This window comes from Ochotona curzoniae, unplaced genomic scaffold (assembly GCF_017591425.1).
Source record: "Ochotona curzoniae isolate NIBS_2020 unplaced genomic scaffold, NIBS_Ocur_1.0 contig_883, whole genome shotgun sequence".
In the NCBI taxonomy this organism is placed as follows: Eukaryota; Metazoa; Chordata; class Mammalia; order Lagomorpha; family Ochotonidae; genus Ochotona; species Ochotona curzoniae.
The window spans coordinates 74,664,561-74,686,441 of record NW_024466599.1 but is presented as its reverse complement, the minus strand read 5'-3'; the positions used below and the strand labels follow the sequence as shown (position 1 = coordinate 74,686,441).

Genomic DNA, 21,881 nt, shown 5'->3' with positions numbered 1-21,881 from the left:
AACTGGATACTCTTTCATATTAATTCATTATTTCATCACTTAACCTAAGAGAAGTCTAAAGTACCATCACTCATATTTTACAACTGTGTCTTTTTGAGAGCCAGAACTCCATATATTGTCAAAAATCTGTTACTACCTAACCGAAAGGTAATGTATCCCTCAGCTATGGGATGTGCCCCACAGTGTCTAAATGTTAGAAAGATATTCTAGAATGAGTCACCATGTGTGTGCTGAAGGTATTTTAATATATGAAAAAGAGTTGTTTAAAGCCTTAAATATTCTTTTGCTTAAAGACATTTCATAAATGCCTTTGTCCATTATGATTTTAGCAACTAGCAAGCAGTATGGAAAAACCAGTTTTTGAAATAACTAATGGTTCAATATGAAATCGATGGCACTTAATTTACCTATGTGAAAATTATGGGAAGCCCAAACTTGTAACTGAGATAATTAAGCTAAATTATGGACCATGTCTATTCTCTAGAAATTAAATCTTCACAAAAACAATTCTAACTCCTCAAATGAATATTCTGAATAAATATGGAGGCAAAGAACTGCCACTCCAAATGACATAATTCATTTTTTAAATGTACAGTGTAAAGATGTTTAGACTTCACAAAGGATTGTAAAAGTGCTCAATGATTATTTGTCTCAATAAGCTATGTTTCTCCCAGTAAATATGCTCAGGGGCGTCCAGAAGGGCAGCTCAGAGCAGCAGCAAACCCGACTGGCCAGGAGAGCTCAGGTGCAAAGGGCTCCGCTGCTCAATGACACATTTCAGCAAGAATCAATACCAAAGAATTCTTGACAAACTCTGCCGCAAACACAAGACGACAGAACATTCATCCCTTACCCATTTTACAAGGCTACTCTGAAACCACATCTATATAGAGACAGGAGTGGTAAGGAACTCCAGACTGACATCACTACACACAAAAGTTCTCAATAAAAGAACAGAAAAACAAATCCCCAAAACACATGTCTATATATAAAAAGGTCATACAAACTGAGAAAATGGGATTCACCCGGAAAGCAACCAATGCGACACCCAACACCAACAGAACAAATCGAATCGCAGAAAAAGCAGCTAAGACATCTAATCCCCGACACATGATAAAAACACAAAAAACAACACGGCTCGATCAACCAGGTCTGGAAAGGAATTTTTAAGCTTGCTTTCTCTGAAAGCGAGCAAGCGACAGAGAAAGGAGAGAGGGAAGACAGAGAGAGGATAGAGATCTTCACGTGATGGTACACTCCCCATGAGGCCACACAGCAGGCTGGGCCAGGCTGAACCTGGGAACTCCATCCTGGTCTCCCACAGGGGCAAGGGGCCCAAGGACTGGCTTTTCAGGCATGTCACCCGGGAACTGGCTCAGAAGCAGAGCATCTGGGACTCCAACCAGCATTCTGATATGGCATGCCAGAGTTGCGAGCACGATGGCAGGCTGGAAAGGAACCCCCTGGTTCTCACTAATGAAATTGCCATGAAAAACCCATAGCCAAAACCATAGATGCTGGTGAAAAGACTGAACGCCTTCCCCCAACACCACAAACAAGATGAGGATGTCTGCTCTTACTATCTCTGTTAAAGGATTTTGGAGTATTCTAGTCAGGTCAAGTTTACATGTGCGTACACACACACACACACACACACACACACACACACACCTCTTACATACATGGCAGGGTGACACAGAGGAAAACAAGAGGTCTAGAGAAGGGGAGGCACCTTTTGGGTTTTCATTTATTTATTTTTTAAGATTCACTTTAGAGGCTGATGGGATGGCTGAACAGGTTAATCCTCTACCTGGAAGTGCCTACACCCCAGCAGGTTTGTGTCCTGGCCACTGCATTTCCTATCCTGTTCCATGCTACAATGCTTGGGAAAGCAGAAAGATACCTAAAGCCCTGCAACCCTGCAACAATGTGGAAGACCCAGAAGAAGCTCCTTCTTCCTGGCTTCAGATCACTTCAGCTCCGGCCACTGTTGGCGTTTGGGAAGTGCGACAGTGGATGGAAGATCTGTCTCTCCTTCTCTGTAAAACTGTCTTTCCAATAAAATGAATCAGAGAGACAGAGAAGAGAGAGTTTCCATCTGTTGATTCAGTCTCCAAGTAGCCATAACAGCTGGAGCTGGACAGACCAGCAGCTGGGAACCAGGAGCCCGAAGTTTCTTCTTAGACTGTAGCTCCCAATGGTTTATGTGAAAGTCGAGTATGAGGTGGGCAGAATCGTGCTGGGCTCCAACACCCATTGGGTTGTGTAAAACACAGGGCTGGAGACAGAACTGATCCAGCAACTGTAAACTACCAATGCGTGTGTAAGCTGACTTGGGTGACAGACTGTGCTGGACCCTGCATTGGCAAACATTCACAAAGAATCAGGTCTGGGATGGACTCAGAAGGGGTTTCCTGGGCAATTCCCTACCAACTGAACCGCTGGACTCAGCACCCCAACCACAGAGAGAACTGCAGGTTCCATGGGCTGACTGTGGGAGTGGATGCGTCAGAGCTGGGCCTCCTCAGTGGCTCAGATGGAGCAGTGGACAGCATATCCAGGTGCATATGAAGGATATGGCAGTCCATTGGAGCCTCCAGAGGATGCCTGGTACCATGACAGAGGACAGAATGAATCGATCAGCTACTCCAGCCAATTGTTTGCAGTGAAGACCTGGGCAGACAGAGACACTAAGGTGGACTATGTGGACTATGGATTCTGGAGAGATTTCATCATGATTAGAGTGGCGGGATTGCCAGCAATTCAGGACTGTTGAACTATCAAAACCTTTTGAAAAATTCATGGTGTTGTAAATTTCTATTTTTCTTCCTGTTGTTGATTTTGTATTGTGGCTTTTCATTTAAGAGGGATGTGCGGTGACTGTAATGGAGACTTAATGTCCACATGTGAGGATGCAGTGCAGTGTGCATCTCTACTTCCAGATCAAAGATGGACTCCCAATGAAACTATTGCATCTTGACAATAGGATGCTGGACTCCCTGCCACGGTCTATGCCCGCAATGATGGACCTATGACTGTTTATGAAGAGCTATGCTATAGTAATAATATCGGGGAATTCAGTGGGGGAGAGGGGGCAGGGGAAATCCCAGGGCCTATGGAACTGTATCATAGAATGAGGATAATAATTTAAAAAGAAATTAAGATAGAATTTAAAAGATACTTATTTACCTATTTATTTTAAAGGCAGGATTACAGAGAGACAGAGAGAGAGAGATCTTCCATCTGCAAGGGTTAAGCAGTTGGGTCATCTGTCTGCTTTGGCAGGTACGCTAAGAGAGCTGAGTTGGAAGTGGAGCAGCAAGGATTTGAATCCGTGACCGTATGTGATGCCAGCATTGCAAGCAGCAATTCAGTGAATGTTAGAGTGTGGGTAAAATGCTATTGTTGGGCAGTGGGAGGCTCCTTTCTGTAGAGAAAACTGCTACTTTGCTAGGCCAGGAGGCGCCTGGACTTTGGGAGGATTCCGCATTAGTGATAAATCTGTTCTTTGCTGTCCTGCAACTTTGAGAACCCAGGTGCAGGGGGGCAAGGGCACAATTCTTCTCTGGTCCCAGGAACAGGAGGAAGATAAGGGTGTGAGAATGGGATGAGCCATACAAATAATGGGTATGGGAACAGAACAGGCTGCCTGTGCCTGAAGGCCATAAAAATGAACATGTCTAAGGTTGTTACTTTTGATGTCTTTCCCAGCCCAAAAGGGCCTATATAAGCTTCTGTCTTGGGCTGTTCGGGGTCCAACCGCCCTGCTTGGCTGGCCTGTGTGCCTCAAGTGCGGTCTGACCCCAGCATGCTGGCGCAATAACTGTTTGCTGTTTGCATTACCAGTGAGACTCTTTGTCATTCTCTGGGGGTTGACTAGCTCACGCCCTGACGTCCGGTGGCTTTAGCCCAGACTCTAACACTTATTACAATACAACGCTGCCCACCCTCCAAATCTTAATTTTCTGAGATGCTGCTACCTTAGCTGGAAATCACGAAATGTTTTGGATATTATCAGATGAAAATGAGCTAAGAAGTAAGGCAGATTTGAAGAAAGAACACTGTAGTCCAAAGCTCCCTCTCACCTCACTTATCTAAAAATGATGCTCAGTCTTTATGTACAGTTTGTTTTTTAAAAATAAGTCAGAGACCCGGCGTGGTGGCGCAAGTGGTTAAGGTCCTCACCTTGCACGCCCGGGATCCCATGTGGGCGCCGGTTCTATCCCGGCAGCCCCACTTCCCTTCCAGCTCCCTGCCTGTGGCCCGGGAAAGCAGTCGAGGACGGCCCAAAGCTTTGGGAACCTGCACCAGCGTGGGAGACCTGGAAGAGGCTCCTGGCTTCGGATTGGCATAGTATCGGCCCGTTGCGCTCACTTGGGGAGTGAATCATCGGACGGAAGATCTTCCTCTCTGTCTCTCCTCTCTGTATATCCGCCTTTCCAATGAGAAAAAATAATAAAAATAAATCTTTAAAAAAAAAAAAAAGTCAGAGGGCCCAGCGTGATAGCTTAGCAGCTAAAGTCCTCTCCTTAAACGCGCCAGGATCCCATAAGGGCACCAGTTCCAATCCCAGCGGCCCTGCCCCCCATCCAGCTCCCTGCCTGTGGCCTGGGAAAGCAGTGGTGGACAGCCCAAAGCCTTGGGACCCTGCACCCGCATGGGAGACCCGGAAGACGCTCCTGATTCCTGGCTTGGGATCAGCTCAGCTCTGGCTGTTGCAGTCACTTGGGCAGTGAATCACTGGATGAAGATCTTCATCTCTGCTTCTCTCCCTTTCTATATATCTGCCTTTCCAATAAAATAAATAAATCTTTAAAAAAAAAAAAAAAAACCAAAGTCAGGTACCTAGCCCACTTTTGATGAAATCAGAGTGTTAAGAGGAAAACATTTCTCCCCCTCCCCCGACCCCCTTCTTTGATTAACTTCCTTTCACAGTTCTGGCCCAAAGCAGCTTTCTTTATATCCCCAGTCACAGTCCGGATTATCCTAAAACTCAAAAGAACACAGTTGCTAAGACTTCAACTCCAAATCACCCAGACCTCAAAGGGCAATAAGGAGCCTTTCTGCTTGTATAAAGCCATGCTCATCCAGACCCTTATCTAAGAACTTCAGTATCACTAACAAATAGGGAAGGTATACAAAAGGATGGGAATTCAACAAAAAGTGCACAAAATCATGATGACAAAAAAATAAAACCACAGTTGGCCTTTCACATCCAGATCCTGAATGTATAAATTCAGTACACCATCAGTCAAAATGCATCCGGTTCTTCTTGTCACTAGTTCAGAAAACAATACAGTGTAACAGGTGTTCGTATAGCACTTATGTTAGGCACTGTAAGTAACCTCAGAATGACGTAAAAGAATACAGGCGGGGCCCGGCGGCGTGGTCTAGCAGCTAAAGTCCTTGCCTTGAACACGCCGGGATCCCATATGGGCGCCGGTTCTAATCCCGGCAGCTCCACTTCCCATCTAGCTCCCTGGTTGTGGCCTGGGAAAGCAGTCAAGGACGGCCCAAAGCCTAGGGACCCTGCACCTGCGTGGGATACTCGGAAGAAGTTCCTGGATCCTGGCTTTGGATACAGGCGGATATGACTATACGACTAGGAGATATATATATATATATGATGTCATTTACATAGAAGATTTGAGTATCTGGATTTCGGTATTCAAGGGGCCATGGAATTCATTCTTTCTGGATACCAAGAGATAACTGTATGGTTACACATGACTTAAGCTGTTCAGTCAGCAATGGATCATATACAAGAAATCACCTAGTGAGAAGGCGGTCATCTTAGCTTGCCAAGTACAATCTGATGCTAACTAAATGTCAAAACCAACTACCCCCACCTTCCCAAGAACTTCCCATGTGTTAATGGATACACTGCTGTATCTGAAGTCCTATAAACATATGCGTTTGTCTTCAGTCACGGGATGTCAAGCGTTCGCATCAGAATACGTGTCAAAGTCGTTCACACGGAGCACCTCTGCCGCTGCTTCTGAGTGTTAACACTGCTACTTTCATCAAGAATCCAACCATCCACGAGTACAACGGAAACAGAATTCTGACTCCAACTCTCACTGAGGCCTTCATTTTCAAAAGTTAAATAGATGCTTAAGTTGATCATTAAATATTGGAGCACAGTTTACTTACAAAGTTTACTATAAACTAGACTCTCACTTCATTACTCTCAGCCTGTAAGAAAGCTGAATACTAGACCTAACAATGAATATTTTCAAATATTATTTAGGCATTCAAAGTTGTATTCATGAACTTGACAAGAAAAGTATTCAGGCCTGGTCATGACTTTAGAGTATCAGACTTTGAAAGGCTTCAAATGGAGTGACATAAGCCACGTACACCATGTTTCAACTTGGAGCGTAGAAGGGCGTGTTTCCTGATTTTGACAGCTTGATTAAAAACTTCTGCAAAACTAAAGGGCTGCTACCAAAAAGAAAAGTGCTTTCTAGATGTGAGACCAAAGCAATTACTTTTCCAACAGAGTAACAATACTCACATCAATATCTTCTTGGGTGAAGGTTTCTGGGTCTTCTCCCATCATGTTGGCTAAGTGTCTCTTTCCTATGTTGAAGTCTTCAATCTGCTTCTTAATAAAATCCTCTGTGTAAACTTCACGTCTTAAGGCGGGAACATTCTTCTTTGTCAACACCACAGAGGTGTGTATTAGCTTTGCTGTCTGGCAGGAAATATGCAGAGAAAAGAAAACATCTGAAATTAAACGATGCTCTCATAGGAAATTCAAGCAGTTCTTCTTTATGATGGTACTCACTTGACAGGAGGCTAGAAACAAACCAAAGAGCCCACTAAAAAGTGATCCCACTTCAAAACCTTGTGCACAAGATAAACTACTGGCATTTCAACAAATTAAAATAAAAATACAGCAGGCAGCGAAGACACCAGTTAAAATGCCCACAGTCCAATACTGGAGTCCAGGGTTCGGTTCTCAGTTCTGGCTCCCGAATACAGTCTATTTCTGACACTGGGGGACAGCAGTGATGTGTAGGTAACGGAGCTCCTGGAGAGACCTGCACTGAATTTGTGGTTCCTGGTTCGCAGAATAACCATCGTGGGCATTTGGGTAGTGATCAGGTGGACGGGATCTCTGTTTCAAAGATAAATGTTAACAAAAATAATAAAGTTAAAAAAAAAAAACTACAAATGGCGGGGAAAGAAGGACAGTGTGGTGGCTCAACAGCCTAATCATCCACTTGCAACATCAACATCCAATCTGGGCAATGTTCATGTGCCACCTGCTCCACTTCCCATCCAGCTCCCTGCTTGTGGCCTGGGAAAGCTGTGGAGGATGCTCCAAAGCCTCAGGACTCTGCAACTGCGTGGGAGACCTGGAAGAAGCTCACGGCTCCTGACTTTGGATCAGCTCAGCTCCATCTGAGGGAATGAACCAGCAGATGGAAGATCTTCCTCTTCCTCTCTCTCTCTCCTCTTTGTAAAATCTGCCTTTCCGATAAAAATAAATAAACCTTAAAAACAAACAAACCTACAAGTAGTGCGCTCTTTACCTCCTATGCTCAACACTCTAATACTGACTGGCTGATGTCAACGAGTCATGGTATTGTTCAGAATGAAGAGTAAAGTGGCGCTACTTCAAAAAGACAGAGACATAAGCAGCTGGAAACCAGCAAGCAGGAGACAGGGCAGCATATGGCATCCACCAGGGGAAAAGTATCCTTAACTGTGGGTACTCACCAGGAAGCATGGGAAAAACACAGACCCTTTCAACATCTTAACAGCACTAATTACCCTAAGACTATGCCATCATCAGCATACCACACTGATTCAATGAAGAAACTGCTTTATCAGACATTAGCAAGAATTCTAATTGTTAAATTGGTTCAACAGGCTAAGTGTAGCAATAGGGGCTTTCATATCTTTTTAAAGATCAGTCTGCACACCACACCTTCTGGGGTTGGTTCTTCCTTGCTGAAGCACCAGGGTTTTCTGGGAGACATCAGTATTGCACCTTAAAATAGTGGTACAGAAGAACTGGAGAAATACTTTCCAATGACTTCACAACTTTACACTGAGTTCAGTAGCTGGGCAGAAATACTCCATTCCAGGCTTTCCTTAACACACTAAGCTTGTGGTTTGCAGTCTTCATCTCTGCCCTCAACCATGTTAATTAAAAAATTATTATTACTGTTTTTTATTTGATAGGCAAATTTTACAGAGAGAGAGAGAAGAGACTGAGATAGTGGTCTTCTAGTTGCTGGTTCACTCCCCAAATTGCCACAACCAGAGCTGAGCTGATCCAAAACTGGGAGCCAGGAGCTTCTACGATGTCTTTCACATAGGTTTAGGGTACCAAAAACTTGGGCCATCTTCTGCAGCTTTCCTGGGCCATAAGTAGAGCTGCATAGGAAGTGGAGCAGCCAGGACACAAAACGACGGCCACAGGGGATGCCAGCACTGCAAGGCAGAGACTTTAGCCAGCTGTGCCACCAAGTCAGCCCTGCTAAATATTCCTAAAGCAACACCCTTATCAATCCACTTGTTTCTATAAACATCTCTCTCATATATACATTATCCACTGGTGCCATCCTCCCTCCCTACCCATGCCATAGCCCTGAATACATTAGTTTTGGATGGTTCTACAGCAGTATGTTGCTATGGCTACACAGAAAGTATATAAGACACACAGGACAAATACAATACCCAATTAATGGTGAGAAGATAGGACTGCGGCGTAGTGTTGCGTAGTGAGTGCTGCTTCAAGTCCTGGTTGACACACTTGGCTCCCTGCTAACACACCTGGGAAAGCAGTGGGAAAATGTCCAAGTGTTTGCCCCCAGTTGGCCCGGGCCAGCCCTGGCTGCTACGGCCAGCGAAGGAGTCAACCAGTGAAGGGAATCGATGAACTATGCTCTCTCTCTCTCTCTCTGCCACTCCTTCTCTGTAACTCTTTCAAATTAACAAATCTTTAGAAAAACATGTTCTTAAACTATTCCAGACTAAGAGAAAGCAGCTTCTTCCTCATCTGTTAATGGGTAACAAACAAAGGGCAACTTACATTTCATTGAAACTTTGTAATAGTTCCTCAGAAGCCTAAAGGACTTTCCCTTCTTAACCCAAGCAGCCAACAAGGCTATGTTCTCTCAGTGTGTCATAGTTTTGCTATCAATGATAGCTATCAATGGCTGTCCTCCTTCCATCCAGTCACCCTCCTCCCGCGGGAGCACCTTCAGGTGTCACACCCACCCTGTCCACGTACCCAGACACCACCAGCACCAAGTCCCTGCCTGAGAGCTTCACCGTTTCTGATTCCATGTCTCCAAGCAATGTATAATGTTGTTTCCCATATTTAAAGTGAAAAAAATCGCAGCAAAGGCATGAATCCGGGACCACAAAGTGGCAATCACAACACACAAAGCTAATGCTTCATGGTCTTGACTATTAAGGCTCATTTTGTAAATAACAATCCACTCATGGATACAAGTGAATATACAATTTAACAAAATTCCACTACATTCCCATAATACCCAGCCTCAGGGCTCAGGAGGAAGGAGTCTCTTAGCAAACCTGACTCCATGCACTGAAAAAAGTATTTCTAAAGGAATCAGGAAGTTCAACTTTGGGAATGTCAACTTTGAGATGTTTGTTGGACTCCTGTGCTGGCTCTGAGCAGGTATACAGGGGTGCAAGTCTTCAGGAGAGATCTACAGGGGTGCAGGTCTACAGGGGTGTACACCCACAGGAGTGCAGATCCACAGGGGTGCAGGTCTACAGGGGTGCAAGCACAAAGGGGGACAGGTACAGGGTGCAGATCCACAGGGGAGCAGGTAATGGGTGCAGGTCTTCAGGGGTGCTGGTAGTGGAGGGGCAGGTCTACAGGGGATGCCGCTCTCTGAGAGCATCCTCACAGTGGTGTAAATGGAAGCCGCTACTTAGAGTAAGGAAGCACTCTTCTACCAAGCAAAGAAATAAAGCAGCTCAGGTGAGGTTACTTGTCCTATAGTCACTATTTTCTTGTGAGAGACAGTCAGCCCAAAACAAAGGCTGACAGATTTGATGAGCTGAACACTTCATATTCAAAGAGTAATGATAGGGCCTGGCGTGATAGCTCAATGGTTAAGGTCCTCCCCTTGAACGTGCTGGGATCCCATGAGCACTGATTCTAATCCCAGCAGCTCCACTTCCATCTAGCTCCCTGCCTGTAGCATGGGAAAGCAGTCGAGGATGGCCAAAAGCTTTGGGACCCTGCACCCGCATGGGAGACCTGGAAGAAGCTCCTGGCTCCTGGCTTTGGATTGGCGCAGCACCAGCCATTATGGCCACTTGGGGAGTGAACCAGCGGATGGAAGATCTTCCTCTCTGTCTCTCCTCCTCTCTGCATATTCTTTCCAATAAAAAAATAAATAATTAAATCTTTACATTCTAAAAATTCATAATATGTTCCAAATTTATAAAATTATCACAGCATCAATTCCAGGCTATTAATTATAATGTAGTCCAGGCTATTAAGTGTAACACATCTAATATGTAATTATATAATATGTAATATATATGTAACACATAATATATTGTTATAATATATTCCAGGCAATTGAGTGTAATATATACTTAATATGCATTTAAATGTTTAAATACATATTTAATGTATATTTAAATATTCTGAATTATTCCAGCAGTGAATGATCGCACAAAAACATTTACATTCAAAGGATGTCCTTTATTTGTTGTATAATCAATCTGTTAAGGTGAGAGAAGCTTTAAAACCTCTGTTTTTCAGATAAAAACAAAGACTTGCTGGAGAGAAATCTGCTTTGTCAGTGTTACAAACAATCTCCAAAAACTCCAAGAGTTCTATTTCCAGCCGAAAGGCTATAAGCCAGTTCTCAGATTTTGTTTATAGAATAGTGCAGATACAACTTGAGAGGTCAGGGATTTTTAAAAAAAGGTAATCAATGAGTCAATGAGTCAGACAGCTAGAATATCGATCAAGCAGGCCCCAAAGCAGCAGGTCTGACAGGGCAGTGATGTCCCAAATTTGGCCAAATGCCAGTGTCACAGACCACTTCAATGGCATGACAGCGGTATTAAAACTAAACAGAAATGGAACTAAGACAGATGGCATGCTAATGTGAATAGAAAAGACAAAAATTGCACAGCACAAAGAATTTAAAAAACAGTAACACCTGAAGTGAGAGAAAATACAGACAGAAACAACTCAAGGAGCTCGGAAGAGCAATTACACTAACCTTTGCCAATGGGTTTTAGATGCTTGTTATCAATTAGAGTCTCTTATTTATTTAAGTAAAAAAAAAAAAAAAGCCATTTCTTACAAGGTAATCACGCATCCAAAAAACTACATTTGAAAGCAAGTAAGGTCCAAGGCATCTGTAGAAGCTAAAACACAGAAAATTCCAAAGATTTTGCAGCAAGCTGAATGTAGTCGTTGATAAAAAGGAATTCTAACTGCCCTGTTTCCCTGCTTAGGATCCTAAGGTGTGTGGGTGGAGACGGGGTTCAGGGGGCTCTAACAATGTCCCCCCTGCTCCGATGCCTGGTTTAATTCTTCTGATCTACATGCAATAGGAAATGATTTACCCGGAAGAAACTGGACTGCAGTTATGATGGGGAAACAGGTGCTAGGGTAAATAAACAAGGAAACTCATTAAGCAGATAGGCAAAACTCACCATTTATATTCATTCCACAAACTGTTACAAACTAACAGACTCAACATATTTACCAAAGAAATCTATGAATTTTATTGATCTTGATTAGAGGAAAATTTTATTAAGTGAGTGTTAGGACAATCAGGGAAATTTGAACATGGAATAGGTAACAGATTATTTTAAGAAATTAAAATATTTGGGGCTTGTGATGTGGCATAAAAGTTTAAGCCAGGGCCGGCTGCAGCACATGCCAGTGTGAACTAGGCCTGAGAACAGGCCAGGCCAGTCCAGTCTTGGCCACTACATCCACTGATGCAAATATGAGCCCAGTCTGGGGACTGGTCTGGTTAGGGGGTTCTTATAGGACTCCCAGGCCACTGTATCCACTGGTGCACTTGGTAGCCAGGACTGAGGGCAGGCCAGTCCAGGTTGCTGCACCTGCCAGTGCGTGCAGGGGCTGGGCCAGCCCGCTGTACCCAATGGCTCACACAACAGCCAGTACTAGGGATGAGACTGGAAGGATACCAACTAGGTTGATGCATCTGCTTTTAAGAGCTTGGGTGCAAGGGTGGGAAGGATCAGGTCACAGAACCCACTGGCTAGTATGAGAACTAGGTCTGAGGGGAGGCAAGGCTGGGCTGGAGGCAAGCTGGGCCAGGCCACTGCAAGAGATGGGCCTGGGGAAGGTTGAGTAGCCAGGAATGAGCGCCTTGAGTCTCATGCATGCTTTAGACCAACAGGCTCATCTCGGGGAACATTCCATAGTTGTGCAGTCTGACCTAGGAGCATTATGTTGCAAGACTGGGCCACCTCCATTGTTGATTCCCACGCAAGATTGAAAAACCTATCCAGGTGCCCATGAGAGATAAGCAGCTGGTTCCAGTAATCTAACAGAAGATCTCAAGTTCTCTCTTCAAAGAACGGGAAGAAAAGCAAGCTGAAAAACATCATGTCAAGTGTCACAGCAAGCACCTAAGTCTGTGGACACCGAGGCAGATAGAGAGATATGGAGAGCCAAAAGAACTTAGAACTCAGCTGCAATTTCCCCCTTTATGACAATATCACTTACCTACCATTCAAGTAACACTCCTAGGACATTCTTTCCACTACTGACATTCCTGGGTGGCCGCAGGATAGCCCCTCCAACCCCTAGAATTGCTGTGACCCGACACCCTTGCTCCCCACCCCCAATGCCAACGAGGATACAGGGGCAAAGGCAAAATCTTTCTCTCACCCACTTTCCTCCCCTTACCCTCTCTCCTCGTCAGTGACTCACACGAGCCTACGGTTTCCTTACTTTTGTAATGAACATTAAAAAACTGAGTGGAGTTAAGAAAAAAAAAGAGATTAAGATACAGAAACTATTGCTTACTAACCTGAAAGAGATGCATATTTTGCATCTATAAGTGAAACAACAGAATGCCTGGTACCACACTGAATGGGTGGTGGAAACAGGAGAGAGGAGACAAGATTGGCAACATGTTACGAATCGTTGAAGCTGGTTGGCAGACACATGGACTTACTACATTCTATTTTCCTGTGTGCTTGAAATTGCTTAAAAGAAAATTCTGAAAAATAAACTATTTTACAAACCTACTTAAGAAATCCGAGCAACTATAGTTGTGTACCACATGACATCTTCATTAATGCTAAATATATATAACAGTGGTCTCCTAAGATTATCATAAAGATGGAAATTCTTATCACTTGGAGGCAAAGCCATCCTAACACTAAAATTTGAATGCATTACTCACATATTTGTGTGATGTTGACATAAAAACAGGCTGCCAATCATAATAAATGTGAAGCACATAAAATACGTATAATACAAAATACTCGATACTGATGGGCCCAGCACAATGGTTCAGTGGCTAAATTCTCACCTTGCGCATCCCAAGATCCCACATGGGTGCCAGTGCATATATTGCCTGCTCCAGTTCCCATCCAGCTTCCTGCCTGTGGCCTGAAAAAGCAGCAGAGGACGGCTCGAAGCCGTGGGACCCTGCACCCGTGTGGGAGACCCGTAAGAAGCTCCTGGTTCCTCGCTCTGGATTGGCCAGGCTCCAGCTGTTGTGATTACTTGGAGAGTAAATCAGAGGATGGAAGATTTTTCTGTCTCTCCTTTTCTCTGTACATTTGCCTTAACAATAAAAATAGATAAATCTTAAAAAAAAAAAAAACCTTGATACTGATGACAAATAACTGTTACTGGCTTACTACATTTTCATTATTTAAAGTATACTAATTTTTAAAGATTTATTTATTTTTATTGCAAAGTCAGATGTGCAGAGAGGAGGAGAGACAGAGACGAAGCTCTTCCGTCCACTGATTCACTCCCCAAGTGACCCCAATGGCCGATCCTATGCTAGTCCGAAGCCAGGAGCCAGGAACTTCCTCTAGGTCTCCCATGTGAGTGCAGGGTCCCAAAGCTTTGGGCCGTCCTCGACTGCTTCCCCAGGCCACAAGCAGGGAGCTGGATGGGAAGTAGAGCTGGATGGGAAGTGGAGCTGCCAGGATTAGAACCGGCACCCATGTGGGATCCCAGTGCATTCAAGACAAGGACTTTAATTATTAGGCTACTGCGTCGGGCCCTAAAGTATACGATCTTTTACCAAAAGATACAAAAATAAACTGTAAGACGGCCTTAAGCAGGTCCTGCAGTAGATAGTCCAGCAGAAGAGTGACACTGCCCTTGAAGACCTTCCAGTGGGATAAGATGTGGAGGCAGGACACAGGGAAACTAATGATCCTGACGTCCTACGGACCTATGCTGGGGGAGGTGTGTGTGTTTATGTGTGTTTCAGTTTTTAACATAAGCGTTTAAATGGTGGGCCCGGCGGCGTGGACTAGTGGCTTAAGTCCTCGCTTTGAACGCACTGGGATCCCATATGGGCGCCGGTTCTAATCCCGGCAGCTCCACTTTCCATCCAGCTCCCTGGTTGTGGCCTGGGAAAGCAGCTGAGGACGGCCCAAAGATTTGGGACTCTGCACCCATGTGGGATACCCGGAAGAAGTTCCTAGCTCCTGGCTTCGGATTGGCATAGCATCGGCAGTTGCACTTACTCCTCCTCTCTGCATATCCGACTTTCCAATAAATAAATAAGTCTTTAAAAAAAAAAGGTAAATTTTTTTTGAAAGATTTATTTTTTTTTTATCGGAAAGGCGGATATTCAGAGAGGAGGAGAGACAGAGAGGAAGATCTTCCGTCCGATGATTCACTCCCCAAGTGAGCGCAACAGCTGATACTATGCCGATCCGAAGCCAGGAGCCTCTTCCAGGTCTCCCATGCGGGTGCAGAGTCCCAAAGCTTTGGGCTATCCTCGACTGCTTTCCCGGGCCACAGGAAGAGAGCTGGAAGGGAAGCAGGGCTGCTGGGATTAGAACCGGCTCCTATATGGGATCCGGGGCGTGCAAGGCGAGGACCTTAACCACTTGCGCCACCGCGCCGGGCCCAGGGTAAATTTTTTTTAAATGAAGTAACAAATGTAAATGTAAGTCACATATAGAGCCTGGGAGTGTTAACAGGCTATGCCACAGATTCGTACAATTATTCCACGAGAGTCACGCAATATAGCCTTGCTATAAGGCATGCATGACAGTACTAGGTTACGCTAGGTACCGACTTGGTCTCAACAACTAACCTGTTTATTTCTGTAACTTATCTGAAAGAGAAAGAGCTCCCTTCTACAGGCCCACTCCTCAAATGCCTCCAGACAGGGCCGGGCGAGGCTGAAGCGGGAACCAGGAGCTTCCTGCTTCCTGGGTTTACACTGGAAGCAGTAGCATCAGCTCAACCTGGGTTGCCACCTAGGCAGCTAGGCCCTTCGCACGCCCCAGGGACGACGGCCCAGGGCCAGCTGAAGCCCCGGATGCCTGCTGTGGCCACAGTTAATACTCAGTTTACCGCATGAAGCAGGACTTGGATGCTCGCTGAAACATTCACCTGACCCTTGGCGATCCCAGTTACCTAGAGTTTTTCTTTTGCCTGGCACAGAAGAACTTGTATGCCTTAAATATTAATGTTTCTTTATTTCTACCTCTACCAACAATAGTTATATTTTGCTTGGAGGGGCCTAAGTTTCATTAAACAAAATCATCAACACCCTATGTCTATCTTCTATTGTCCCCCCTCAATTTTGAGTCATAATCTACTAACTATGAAATATCCTGAGGTTACAAACAACTTGAAAGGAGTGATAATAGCAGGGCTGTGGCACAGCTGGTAAAGTCACCACAGGTTACCATCCCTTACGGGCACAGGATCGGGTCCTGGTTATTCCCCTTCCAATCCAACTGGGAAAGCAGTGGAGAATGCCCCCAAGCACTTGGGCCCAAATAGCCATTGTAGTGAATAAAGTCACCATGTCAGACATCAACATCCAATATAAGCACCAGTTTGTGTCCAGGAAGTTCTACTTCCCATCCAGCTCCTTGCTTGTGGCCTGAGGAAACAGTGGAGGATGACCCAAAGCCTTGGGAGACCCCAAAGAAGCTCCTGGCTCCTGGCTTCAGATCTGCTCAGCTCCAGCCATGTGCTATTTAGGCGGTGAACCAGTGGATGGAAGACCTTTCTCTTTATCTCTCTCTCCTTCTCTCTGTAAATCTGCGTTTCCAATAAAAATAAATATTTTTAAAAAATCACTATCCATCTTATTGCAATCATAATAAATAAATAAAATGAGCAGAAAGGAGGAAATCACACATCAAGGATGAGATGTGAATTACTATAATCTTCCTGAAAGCCATATGAAGATTTCTATTAAAATTCAGAATATCTGCATCTCTATAGCAATAATTGCACAAGTGGAAATCTCTGTGACAGAAATAAAAACATCAGTTGCTAAAAACAGGACCAGACCGCTTATTGCAATACTCTTTATGGGAACAAATTTAAACAAAGCAAATGTTTATCAACTGTTACATAAATGAACAAACACATGCCACAGTATATTGAGCAAGCTAACAATGCTTCAGGTAACACATTCAATGACTTGAAAGCATTTCTACAATATAGGCAAGTTAGAAGAGCAAAAAGTAGATGTGATCTAATGTGGTCCCATTTTAAAAAACTGATTTGAAAAGCAGGGAGAGGATGAGAGTGAGCGTACACTATACACTGGTTCATTCTCCAAATGCCTGGAGAGCTCAGACCTGGGCTGCGCTGAGAACCAGGGGCCCAGAAATTCAACTCAAAACTTGCACATGCTGGCAGGAACCCAAGCAGTTGAGCCATTCACGACAGAGGTCTCCCACGTTCTAGGTCAGCAGGAAGCTGGAGTCAGGAATAAACTAGAACATCCTGATGTAGGATGCAGGGGCATCTAAACCTTGCACACCCCTGGCTTGTCCGTTTGAAGGTATGCATATTCATGTGGAGTTACACATGATGATACGTGGAAAGGCCCTGAAGGTTCGATACTAGACTCGGAGGTTCCAGGGAGAGAAAGTTAACCTCCTATAATTACACATGAAAGAAGTGCCAACGGTAAGAATGTTCTGTGTGCTGCACTCCCTTTCACATATAACTATGTGTATATAAAAAAATACACTCAAAGAGATGCAAAATTAAAAGAAAAAAAGAATACACACACAAAAAAACCCGTGAGGCTAGCCTTGTGGTCCAGCCTTGGGATGTAGCAGGTTAAAGCATCACCTTGCAATGTCAGCATCCCAGACCTGAGCACTAGTTCTATTCCCAGCTATTCTGCTCCCAATCCAGCCCCTGGCAATGTGGCCAGGAAGGCAGCACAAGACGACCCAAGTGCTCGGACACCTGCCTCCACATGGAAGACCTGGCCGGAGCTGCACACTCCTGCCTCCCAGTCATTCGGGGTCTAGAGTACAAGTGGACAGACAAGATCTTTCTCTCTGTGTCTCCCTGCCAATCCACCTTTCAAGTAAAGAAATAAAAACTTCCAGAGCATTGGGCCCGGCGCGGTGGCGCAAGTGGTTAAGGTCCTCGCCTTGCACACCCGGGATCCCATATAGGCCCCGGTTCTATCCCGGCAGCCCCGCTTCCCTTCCAGCTCCCTGCCTGTGGCCTGGGAAAGCAGTCGAGGATGGCCCAAAGCTTTGGGACCCTGCACCTGCGTGGGAGACCTGGAAGAGGCTCCTGGCTTCGGATTGGCATAGCTTCGGCCGTTGCGCTCACTTGGGGAGTGAATCATCAGACGGAAGATCTTCCTCTCTGCCTCTCCTCCTCTCTGAATATCCGCCTTTCCAATAAAAAAAAATAATAATAAAAATAAATCTAAAAAAAAAAAAAACTTCCAGAGCATTTGCCAACCCAAACCGCAAAATGTCTAATAGAAAAGAATGGAAGGATTAGTTGATTCAGGTTAAAATATTGAACAAAGTGCACTAAAAACCACGGTAACGCAGGGGCAGGCTGTTGGCCAAAAGGGAGTGCCTGTGACCGAGTCTTGCTCTACCTTGAGTCCTGTTATGTACGGGGTGCGAGCGAGATCACTCCAGACATGTCTAAGGTTTATTTATTTATTTAAGGTTTATTAAGGAGTCTTTTATTAACCAAGCTTGGTGATAACAGGGCACACTAGAAATAGCAAATCACAAGTCCATACGGCGATCCAACCAATCATAATCCCAATCATAATCCAATCAAACATAACCCCAAGAGGAACAAATAGTCATTACCCTCAAGTCCATGCTTTAAGCTGAAGATCAATGCCCCAGCTTCCCCAACAATATAAGTTACCCTAAGAGACATGCAATGAATAACCTGGATATACTTACAAAGCTGCAGACATTCACCTTTCCCTGGCTTCTCTGCCCACATTGCATCACTGCTAGGCCTCACCTCTCCTGGAACTCCTGACAGCACACAGACCAGAAACAACACTACTATATCCATTGTCCCATCTAAGCAGTACACAGGGACCATGCTCAGGGGATTACCTGTCCTGGGTCAGCCAAGAGTTGGGGTGCCAGAGTAACGGAAACACCTGACCAGAAAGAGAGTCCCGTCCCCACCCCACCCCCCGCCGCCTCATTGGCCTTTTAAAGGGGCTTGTGAGGGGCGTGGTTACACAAGGCAATACCGTCCCCTCTCAGGTGATAGGTGAGTCACAGGTGGGTTAAGGAGTTGATTAGTGCTCGCTGGAATGGGCAGGAACAGGAACTGCACTTGCAGCTAAAAACATCTAGACTAAGTGGACTTATCTGTATCCAATATCCTGGCTAAATTAGGACGAGCGGGTAAGAGTATACAAGGAGAAGTGAAGGAGCAATAAAGCGAGACTTCGCAAAGATGTCTACCATCGCTGGCTGCACTCCATAACAAGCTCCACGTCCAGCAGCAGATGCTGGCTCAAACAGTTATTTCCCTGCTAAGGTGGGTCGCCTAGACTTTGTTCTGGGCACAGGTTTGGTCCCAGCCAAACACAATAAGAGAAGGGGTGGGAGTTTTGTCTCCATACCTTCAATTAAGAAATAACAATAATTTTTCAATATGCTTTTCAAAATTTGGTATCTTACTGCCGTGCAATAGTAAGCAGTGGTCATCACTGGCCCTTCCTTCAAACAGCCTCCTTTTTCCCATAACACAGCTATAGCTTGGCCACATATTTGGGGTAACTCATTCACAGCCTCTTGGGAACTTCGACTCCATTCCTCCCCTATTCCTCACCCATGACACTCTGCTAGATGATCCAAGTCAGTCCCAGGGATGCAAACACCTCATACAAGCTAACCAAGAGTGCTGGCAATTCTCTCGAGATCTTCTGTTGATGAAGACCTTACAGATGCCCTAGACACAATTGTATCCCCCAACGAAACTCAATCCCTGGCTTCTCAGATCCTGTGCTGCTCCTGAGAACTCGTGTCAGGGAACTGGCATCCTCAACAAACCAACCGTGAAGGCAGCGACGTGGCTCGCCACTCCCCTTAGAACGAAGGCAAGTGGGCAAACTCGCAGGGCACAGAAGTGGCCCAGACGCACGGTGCCTTGCCAAAGAGTCGGTGTCCAGGCGTGGCTTGCACGCGGCGCGGACCCCACACCACATCCAGGAGTGACCTTCGCTCGGCAGCCCAGCAGAGCCACAGCCCGCCAGGTTTCGTCTGCAACCAGCTTCTTCTCAGGACCCTGCGCCCAAACCAGAAGCCAAATGCTGCAGTGACAGCTGCAAGCCAGCACCCACCTACACGCCAGGGTCCCGACCTAGGCACGCCAGACGCCGGCTTCACCTCCCCGCAAGGACCTTCCAGGCCTTACCTGGGATCCAGCGCCTCTCTGGAACTCAGCGGCCGCAGTGTTCCAAATGCCTGGTCCGGGGGCGAGGCTAACCCGTCCCCCAGGAAGGACGCGGTGCAAAACCGCCTTGCAGCAGGACACACAGGGAGCAGCCATGTTGGCCGAAGGAGACCCGCGAGGCGGGGATGAGGGGCGGGGCCTGCGGGCTGCGCATGCGCGACCGGTACCCCGAGGCTCTCGGAAGGAGAAGCTTGCCAGGAGTTAGGACGCCGGGTCGCTGATTGGTGCGTGGGACCCGCGGGGCGTGTCCGACCCGCCCCAGGCCGGCGCCCTCGGCTTCCAGGATGGAGACGGATTTCCTGCAACCAAGGGGCGCGTGTGGGGCGTACTCAGCTGGCCGCAGCCGCCTCTGTCACTGTTCTCGGACCTGCACGCTCCGTTCCCGCTTTCCTGCCGTCCCGAAGTTCTAACTTTGCATCCAGGACCCAGGTCAAGAGCCTCCTCCAGCACCTGCCAGACCGCACTGGGTCCCCGGTGACCTGCGAGTACAGGTGTGACTACCAGGATACTTCCTCGAAACCCAGATTACATGATAGAGTAAATCACTCTTAAATGGCTTCCCAAGCACTTTATTTGAAGAATCCGTAAAATTTTAAACATACAGAAACTCTGAGATTTCACAAAGTTGTCAAACAACTACGTGCCTTCAACTATCAAGATCACATTGGAAAGATACAAATGGAATAATTTCACAATGATTAAATAGGCTGCATTTAATGAGGAATTCACTTTGTTCTCTTTTATTATTAAGATCTTTTTATTTGAAAGGCAGAGTTAAGAGCTCAAAGGAGAAATTTCCCTCCACTGGTTGGTTCACTCCTCAAACGGCTACCTCAAATGTGGTAACGACTGGAGCAGAGCTGAACAGATACCAGGAACACGGAGCTGTGGGTGCAGTGGACAGCATGTGGATAGCAGGCCAGACGTGACAGCTAGCTCATCTAGGCCAGCAGGAGACTCAAGTGCCTGTCAGAGGGTGGGAAGCAGAACAGGTTGGACCACTCTCCTGGCCAAGCTTTGCAGCAAGGGACTGGCACTGTGGATACACTGAGATGGACCTGGTCAGCCAGGAGATCCTGGAAAGACTTTTTTCAACCCTGGTACAACAAAGTGGACAACATCTTAGAACTACCAAAACTAATCAGGTAATTTCTTCAGAACCCTCTTCCTCACCAAGGGGTTTTTAAAGTATCATCAACAGCAAGCACTGATTGTAGTTGGATATAAGTAGTGGCAACCTCAACTTTCCCCTCTTCACAGGATTAAAAAACACTGAAACATTTATCTCACCCGCTTTCCCCCACATCATGGCTCTCCCCACCCTAATCAGAGACCCACATGGGTGGGCATCCCTCTCAACTGTGGAATCAATATTAACAATTAATTTAAAATTTTTAAATGATTATAAATTAAAAAAAACAGTAGTGATCATGTTCTTCTGAGGTCCTTAGAATAAGTTCTAATCCTAATGTAACACTAGTCTCTGTTTACAAAGGAAATTAGGAACAGATACACAGAGAAAACAATATAGAGTGGGAAGGTGGCCATGGACTATAAGGGTCTTCCGAGCTACAACAAGTAAGGACGGAGGCTTGGAACAGATTCTCCCAGTCCTCGGGAGAAATCACTCTTGCTGAGTCTTGCCCTTGGATTTGCAGTCTGTAGAAAATGATGAAAGGCAGTTTCTGTGAGTTAAACCACCCCAGCACTTCATTAGAACTCTCAGGAGTGCATGTAACGGATTCGCTTGAAAATGCCCACCTTGTTCTGAAATCTGTTCCTTCAAACAATATCCTTGTCCCTCCTGCAAACCCTTGGGATCGCTTGGGTGTTGCATCCTCAGCTTTACAGAGAGACGCATGTGGTGGGGAACTGGAATCTCTTGTTAAAGTCTGTGTGAATGTGTCATCCTGGACGTGTATCCTCCAACGGAGACTTTGTGTGTCTGCCGCTGCTG

General features: G+C 45.7%; 1 protein-coding gene across 1 annotated transcript in view; it reads right to left on the bottom strand.

Annotated features, from left to right (window-relative positions):
• MRPS9 (mitochondrial ribosomal protein S9) overlaps positions 1-20,030 on the bottom strand; it is a 58,057-nt gene extending 38,027 nt beyond the window's left edge. The window contains exons 1-2 of the mRNA XM_040993879.1: positions 19,886-20,030; positions 6,518-6,697 (exon numbers count right to left, since the gene is read on the bottom strand). Coding sequence (XP_040849813.1) covers positions 6,518-6,697; positions 19,886-20,020 — 315 coding nt within the window. The 5' untranslated portion in view covers positions 20,021-20,030. The remainder of the gene's footprint in view (positions 1-6,517; positions 6,698-19,885) is intronic.
• Positions 20,031-21,881: the final 1,851 nt, after the last annotated feature.